This window comes from Wolffia australiana, chromosome 15 (assembly GCF_029677425.1).
Source record: "Wolffia australiana isolate 7733 chromosome 15, ASM2967742v1".
Lineage (NCBI taxonomy): Eukaryota > Viridiplantae > Streptophyta > Magnoliopsida > Alismatales > Araceae > Wolffia > Wolffia australiana.
Genome location: NC_135849.1, coordinates 10,168,510 through 10,177,285, shown reverse-complemented (window position 1 = coordinate 10,177,285; position 8,776 = coordinate 10,168,510). Strand labels below are relative to the sequence as shown.

General features: G+C 40.8%; 1 protein-coding gene across 1 annotated transcript; it reads left to right on the top strand.

Moving 5' to 3' along the window:
• Positions 1-1,038: 1,038 nt before the first annotated feature.
• LOC144713182 (uncharacterized) lies at positions 1,039-2,760 on the top strand. Its single transcript, XM_078587694.1, has one exon. The coding sequence runs from the start codon at positions 1,381-1,383 to the stop codon at positions 2,506-2,508; it is 1,128 nt and encodes a 375-aa protein (XP_078443820.1). The 5' UTR covers positions 1,039-1,380; the 3' UTR covers positions 2,509-2,760.
• The last annotated feature ends 6,016 nt before the right edge of the window (positions 2,761-8,776 follow it).

The window sequence follows — 8,776 nt, the reverse complement described above, 5'->3', positions numbered from 1 at the left end:
ATAGATAGATAGATAGATAGATTAGACATAGAAAAATAGAGAGAGAGAGAAGATAGATAGATAGATAAGACATATAAAAATAGATAAGACATAGAAAAATAGAGAGAGAGAGAAGATAGATAGATAGATAATACATATAAAAATAGATAAGACATAGAAAAATAGAGAGAGAGAGAAAGCGAAGATAGATAGATAGATAGATGGAGCATCAACCAAGCTGTCAACTATGCCTCACATCAATGCTTGTCAACACCTCAATGCTCTTCAAGTCACATGCTCACCGGAGCTAACTCTCATACAAGTGGTGTTTGCCCAAGGGCACCTAAAACAATGTACTTGAACGTTCACATTATTAAATTTATTTTTATATAAAAAAAAGATAGATAGATAGATAAGACAGAGAAATAGAGAGAAGAGAGAGAGAAAAGACGTAGAGAATTAGAGAGAGAGAGATTGATAGATAAGACAGAGAAATAGAGAGAGAGGAGAGAGAGATAGAAAAGACAGATAGAGATATAGAGAGAGATAGATAAAAAGATAAAGATATAGATAGAAAAGAGATAGAAAGATAAAGACAGAGAGAGAAAGAGAAAGATAAAAACAGATATTGAAATAGAGATATAGACAAAGAGAGAGATATAGAAAGATACAGAGAGAGAGGGAAAGAGAGTTAGAAAGAGAGAGAGGGGAGGGAGAGAGATACAGAAAGAGAAAGATAGAAATAAAGATAAAGGGAAAGAAAGGTAGAGAGAGAGAGAGGCAGGGGGGGGGAGAGGGTATAGTGCAGAGTCCACGAATGATGGGGACGCGGTTAGTTTACTGGTTTAGACTGGTAAGGCAGACGGTGGGGGGCTTTTGAGAGGGGCGCTTTCCGCCGCCGAGTAGATGAGCATTCCGCAGAGGGAATTCAGGATTGGCGTGGCACCGATGGCGGCTTATTTTCGGGGTTATTTCTCAAATTCGTGGGACGATAAATTGTGTGGCTGATGGGGAGACGCGGGAAAGACGAAGAGTTCTTGGCAGGAAACGGAAAAGCGAGCACCGCACTGGAGCTAAGCGGGGCCTTTTCCCCTCCCCTTTTTCATCCATCAGGGCCTGCTCTCTGATCGCAAGACGCCGAAGATTCACTCACACTGCGTTTAAAACCGAGACATTGTAGTGAACCAGCCGAAGACCGCACGGTGGGGACTAAGGTGGAAAGAATAGCGCTTCTTTCTCCAGCACGTTATAGAGAGAGAGAGAGAGATGGTGGGTGCAGCTGTGGAGAGCGCTGCTGACGACATGAAAGGTATATTGTCCTGGCTTAGAGCTCTTCTCGAGTAATGAACGTTGGAGGGGGGCCCCGAGCGTGGGAAAGATGAAGGAAAGAGAGAGAGAGTGATGGATGGCTGGGAGAGAGGAAACGGGCCGGCGCCTATAAATACCACCCCTCTATCTACTTACCACTTCTCATCAACGCAAAGAAAGAGCTTTCCTTCTCCGAAACCTCGTGGCACTGTTGCATGCCGCCGCAGTCATACTTGGTACTCAACGCCTGCCTCCGATCCCTCTCTTGGCCGGATCCTCGCGCAAAGCTCGCGTCTTTCTCTCCCCTCTTTCTCCCCTATCATGTCGTTTTTCGTGTCAGAAAAGTACTCTTCCTTCGCCTTAGACGGGCTCGGAGAGGGCTCTCGCGGCCCCTCCCCGTCGATGAACGGCGGCGATTTTGACACATGGCCCGCTTACGTCCACCCTCTTCTTCGCCACTCGGCGCACTCTCTGAGCCAGAAGAGCCTCGAGATGTGCACAGAGAGCCTCGGCTCGGAGACCGGCTCCGACGAGATGCTCTTCTCCGCCATGGACGACGACTACGACGACGACGATTACCCCCGCCAGACCATTACCTCCGTCGACGAAGAGGTCAAGGAGGAGGAAGAAGAGGTGCCGCCACCGCCGGCGAGGAGAAAAGAGCCGGCGGCGGTGAATTATCACTGCTCGAGCGGCAGGTCTCCTGTGCGCTCCTTCCCTCCCCCTCTCACTTCAATCTGCCGTCGAGACGGCCCGTGCTTTAGCATGCGACGGCGCCGCCTGGACGGCCGCCTCGTCGTGGAGGCCGTCCCCGTTCCGTCGCAGAACTATCTCCACGTCCAGCGGTGCAACGGCCGGCTACTTCTCTCCTTCATAGACACCACCGCAGAAGAAATCTACCCCAACGGGCCTCCGCTCGCGGAGATCGAGCAACTCCCCCGCTGTGCCACCGAGGAGGAGATAAAAGACGAAGAGGCAGAGGAAGTAGCGGAGGTTAAGCTGAGCACGCCGCAGATCGACGGCGAGGTCGCGTGGGTAGAGAAAATCGCCCCCCCGGCGGTAAGCGCGGACGAGGCGCTAAAGAGCCACGCTCCGGAGAAGCTCTACTTCACGTCCAAGGGGACGATGAACAGAGGAGACCTGCTACGTCAATTGCGAAGGTGCAGCGATAATCGCCGCCCGCTCTTCTTCTGGGAGCCCTGCTGTGTCGCCTCTTCTTAAGTTTAGCCGCTAACCTCCGTCTTCGCCAATCTCTCTCCCCTCACCAAACGCGCAGTTCATCCCCCACAGATTTTTACTGTCGTTTGTCTTTGCCGAGTTGTTTCGGTTGGAAGAGAGGCAAAGAGACGTTGCTTTCCCCGGCTAGATATCGCCCTTCGGTGCCTCCCCCCTCTCTCCCCCCCCCCGCCTCCTGTACTTCCTTGTCCTCGTCTGTTCATAGATTGCGAGCCTATCTACTCTCTTTTTCTTCTCTCTCTCTCTATCGCTGTCTGAGTAGCTACCAGCCATTGCCAGCCAAGAACAGGAAGGAAAGCGTTTCAAAGTAGGAGAGATGAAAGGCGAAGGTCCTACGATCTTCAGGGGTGAGCCATGCACGTTTTGTGGTGCAGGGGAGGTGGACGGAGGGAGTAAAAAGCGATGAAAAGAGAGGCAAAAGACCGCTAAAGATTGGCGAGGAGTTTTTCTATTGTAAGAAAGATCTTTCACAGGAAACAGCAGTAATCCTGCTCCGGAGGGGATGAAAGCCTAATCCAACGAGTCTCATCTCTTCAGTCCTGTTCTTGTCCAGTTGTGCTACGCCATGTGATCTTCGGAAGCGGCGAAGATTCCTTCGACATGACGGCTTGGTAATTGTTGGGCCAAGCCAAGGCCCACTAACACCGTGACAGACTTGACAAAGGCCGATGCCTATCCGGTCCGGTTCACCTAAAGAGGAAGATGGGGACTGGGCAAAGACCCTAGTATGTCGTTGACCCCAGAGTCAAAGAAAGTTGTTGTCTAGTCATTTCTATCACTCTCCAAATCATTCATCGTGGTCTGTTGACTTGGCAACAGAGCTCACATGAGTGACATGTGTGTGATTGCCATGGTGTGACATGTGGGAAGACCATGCCTAACCTGATCCATAGTGGAAGGCAATGTATAATACAATAACACATGCATTGCCCTGGAGGTGGAATGGATTGATGGGTCCTAGTGTTGCAGTGTAGAATGGATTGTGCAAGCTCTTGGTGCTATGGGTTAAAGGAAGACAAACTAAGAGGGGAATTGGAATAATCTGTGGGCTAGGATGTTGTGCCAGTCAAGACAAATGTGGCACATTGTTGTCCAGGGAAACGGATCACTATGAACTCCATTTTGGGTGTTTAATTTATTTTTAATATATATGAGGAAGTATGGGGAACATAGTAGATATATGAGGGAAATTACAGAAATATGAAGGGTGAGAAGGATGATAAGTTGCAATTGATATTACTATAATAACAGCAAATATTTATGTAAAATAAGGGGGATGGTGGACAATAATGACTGGTGAATTAGATAGGGATGTATGTTAAGAAGAAGACAACAATGTAAGTGCAAGGAAATCACGGTAAATCCTTATATTTGTCATGATCAAGGTAATTTAATTCTGTAGAAGAGTTCTGTTGCTTTTCTTTTGCCTTCCAACATTCAAAAAATTTTCCACCTAGAAACTTGATGGATCCCATAGCCTACCAATGTGGGAGAGTATTCTAGATGATTTTTTCATTGATACATGGAGCTAGAATTATCTAATAAAAAATTTGTACCAAGAAACTTGTCGGATCCCAAACTCACTTTTATTTAACTAGTCCTACCAATTTGGGAGCTAACTATAGATCATTTTGACATGGATACATGGCTCAATTTTCCATATCCAATGGTATGGACATGGGGGGGTGAGAGAGAGAGAGAGAGAGAGAGATGAAGTTGCCTTCAAATTTTCAGCCCGAAGCTCCTAATGGATCATCAGATACTACATTTTAAAATGGGATCATCCAAAGCCATTTATTTTTTCCTCTCCTTGTCAATCTAGGTGTCAGATTATCAGTGTGTCAGGAAACCCTCTGATATTCAGCCACATTTATATTTTTAGTTGTTTATCTGAACCATTCTCAAATTCATCAAAATAAAAACCATTGACTGATTCGTTCTCCCAAAAACTCCTCAATCCACCATTCTTGTCCTCCCACTTTGGCTGTCCATCAATTTTTCAATCTTTGTGATGAATTCATGATGATATTGATAACATGCATTTTTAGTGCTATATGATCATATTTACATGTTTATCTGCATTAAATTATTTATATTTGCATTTTATCGAGATTAAAATGATTAAATCTATTTTTAGAGTGCATTTCTGAATTTTCTGCATTTTGTGTATTTTTTTGGGAACTTTCTGACAATAGATTCTTAAATAATATAATTTTTGAGTCAGAATGTGATTTTTTCTAGAAGTTTTTGGCATTAAATTTGGAGAGATATGATTTTTCTAAGTCGAAATATATATTTATATATATATATATATATATTTGACTTTTATTTTAATTAATATGGATTTTAAATATTTTTTAGCCCTTTATTTTGCGCCGCCACATGTAGTTTTTTGATTTGTCGAACTACGACAAATTAGAAATGATTGTAATGATTGGCGACAACCAATCATTTTGTCACGTAATCATCGCTTCACGATTCGCGAAGCGATGATTGCAATTATAACTAACAAATCAAATTTTGAATTTTCTGCGCAGGATGACATGGACAAATAAATAAAAGGCGCTCTTTTTTGCAATAAATGTGCGCATGGTCGAGGGAGAAGAAGACAAAAAAAAATTTTAAGCTTTCTCTATGTTGTCTTTTCTTGGTTGAGCAGGTAGCGATGTGGCCGCGCCACCCAAGGCCATGTGTACACGTGGCCCACACAAGGCGATGTGGCCTGCACGCGGCTATTGTTGAGAGGAGAAAGAAGAGGCCCACACTGATGTGGCGCGCCCTAACGCGCCGCCACATCAGCTGCAAGGAATCCTTTTTTTTCCTTTTTATTTTATTTTTGTCTTTTTTGTCTTCTTCTCAGGTACACATGGCGCGGAATCTAAAAAGCGTGTGTGCGGAAGATGAAATGACACAGAATCTCAAGCGATTGGACCATTTAACGGAAAGGGGAAACGAGGACAATGATGAGGAGAGAGAATAAAATCAAGGTCTAGGATTGCTTCAACTTCAAACGACCATAACTTTTGATCTTCTAACTCCGATTTAGCTGAAATTTTCAGCACTGCTTTGTCTTCCCCTCCTATTTCCATTCATATGCTTCGATCTATACATAGAGGCCTGGATCATTGTGAAATTCATCATGAACTTTCTTCCTACTTGTGTAAGCTGATTGAAAGATAGTGAGTTTTGAGATCCATCCAATGTGTTCTTGGTGTCCTGTGTGTGTGGGGAGAAGCATTGGAGAAGAGGGGGAGCTTACCGGCCCTCACAAATTGCCGTGATCGTGGCGGAACTTAAGGATCTAAGGTAAGTGTCTTCGCCTTACGTTGTCTCTTTCCCGACACCATAGTTAACGTAATAAGGGTTTATAATCGTATCTTCACTCACATTTTACTCTCTTATCTCGTCTCTCTATGCTCTCCATCCTACCACTCCACATCCAATCTCTATCCTTATTCATACCATCGTCCATCATTGTGTCCATCATATTCCCTTTTTTCTTTAAGATAAATTAACACATAACTTACGTATTTTTAATAGATATCACTAGCTCATATCTTCGAATCTTGCCCATACCTATCCTCTCATTGATCATCACTAGCATAAGAAATTAGTTCCTTAATCATCGTTCCCTGTGGAGAGGATCCGTACCCATCACTAACTAAGCATTCTTAAGTATGGTTAAATATATTTTTATTGAATAATCTCAATTACCAACGACAAATTAAACCTATAAAATTGAGATTATCAGATATCAATATCCATATTATGTGATGTCACCATGTTCCACTTTTCCATTGAAATTATGGAAATGTTAATTTCAATATTTTGGAGTTCTAACAGGTATCTGTTGTACCCAAATATATTATTGCAAATAAATTAACCGTTTTCCCGGTGCCATGTGTCAGTGTGCATTTAAAAAATGGATTTTATTTTCAAATGAGTCGGACTTACAAATTGCAATACAACATAACAGATCTTTTCACAATGTTTGGGAAGTCTAATCCTTTGTCCCAGAATTAGATAGGTCTTGGCCAATGGTTAACCTAACCACATTAATTGGAATGTGATACATGGAAAACTCAAAAATAGAACCAGAAAATAATACATCCCTGATAACACCCTAAATTCTGTCTTTATTACATGTTATTAGCACAATTTGATGCATTTAAAGAGCTTAGAATGGGGTTGTTATCATATATTTACATGAAAATAGTGTTTTCAAGTGATTTCTGATTTTTCCCTAATTTTTTGTTAATTCTATGAATTTTAGAGGATTTATTGAAGCTCGAAATAACTATTTTTGAATGAAAATGGCAAGTTTAATATTTAATTTTGACATTTATCAACATGGGGATGAATCAGTGAATTTTATAGAATTTTCTATAATTTTTTACGAATTTTTAGGATTTTTCTGAGATTTATTTGAAGAGGAAATGTATTTATTCTAAGGAAAAAAGGTATATTTATAAGAGAAAAAAAGTATTTATATCATTTTCGAACTTTGAAGGGCCTTTTTGCAACGTTTCATTGCAAAAGACCCTGAAAACAGCTCTCGGTCGCCACTGCAGGCGTAAAGATGTAATTTAAAATCTTCCAGGGTTTTATTGCAATTATTTAATATATTTTTTAATGTCTTTAGGAGAAACCGGAGGAGAGAGAGTGCGGTAGGGGCATATACACAATTACTTTTGGGCGGCGTCCAACATCAATTCCAGGCTTTTTAAGGACTTTTCTGCAAAAAGAAGGATCCAAAATGCGCCAGCCAATGAGAGAGCGACACGTCATGCGTGTTTTAAAAAAAAATGAATAAATAAATCAATTTTAAATCCAATGGATTAAATTGGTTTAAAATGGATTTATTAATAACTTTTGATCCTGAAGTCCGATTGAGGTGATTTTTTATGGATCTGTTCTTCTTGATTGCCTGTTTCTATCTGTACGGTTGGATCATTCAGGTCCAGCCTACATTGATAGATAAATATTAATTACTAAACGGGGGTAAAATGGTGAGTTTTACCATATAACCCAAGTATAAAAGCTAAATTTCGAGAGGGGGAGCTCATTCTTGATGGTGCTCTATCACAGATGCAAGACAGAGAGGAGCTCCAGCTTGGATAAACCTATTTGGTACTTTTTATTTCATTGTATTTGAATTTTGGTGCATTTTGAATGAAATCAGTTAAATTTCTTGTTTCTTCTTCTTGATTCTAATCTGAACTTCTAAATCGCTTGGCTTGAGCGGCACGTACAAGCCCTGATTAGGATTGAGAGGAAAATTTGAGGGATTTAACTAGGCATTCAACTGCATTCCCAAAGAAAAACTCTAAAAACATTAGATTTGATTTTTAGGAGATTAAATTACCCCCATTTTATTTCTGAATTATCAAACTTACAAAACCAACCCAACTCAAATCAAAACTTCCCTCTCAACCTCTCTAATTGACCTCTTGGACCCTTTTATTTGGATCAAAGAAGCCAATTTAGAGCTCCTTATTTCTTCTATTCATCTCATCTCTTCTACTCCCCTTTCTAAATTTCTCTTCTAATTAGGGTGATTTGATCCTCATTGAATATCAAATTCACTCTAATTAGGAATTAAACTACCAAGAAGATCATCAAATTGAATTCCTTACTAGCTTCCCTTGGACGACACTCGTACTTATCACTACACACCTCAAGTAGAGTTTTTATAAATTTTATTGTATAAGCCAAAATTGACAACGACAAGGGTTCAAAATTGCATAATTTTACCCCTATTTTTGGCTTGTCAATCCCCCAGAATAATTTCATAAAATGTATTCTAATTATGAAAACTATAACAAAATATAAGTTTAAAAGTTATTTTATGTACAGATATAATCTCAAAAAAAATTATAAACATACTTAACCAGTCAGGAAAAATAAGAATAATATTCAACATTTAGATTTACTTATTTCCAGTGTGATAGCAACCTCTCGTCCTGAAAGTTAAAGGGGTTAGCGTTAGCGGGATAAGGAGTCAAGGAGGTCGGATTAGATTAAAAGATAGCACACATGTATGGTCATTTTTCAAATAAGAATATAATTCAACATTTAGATTTCATTATTTTCAGTATGATAGCAATCTCATGTTCAGAAGGTAAAGGGGCTGGCTGTTAGGTAGGTAAGGAGTTCGGGGAAGGTGGGTTAGACTAAAAGAGAGCACATATATATGATCATTTTTTTTCAAATAAGAATAGAGCTCAATATTTATGTAACTTCATTTTTAGTG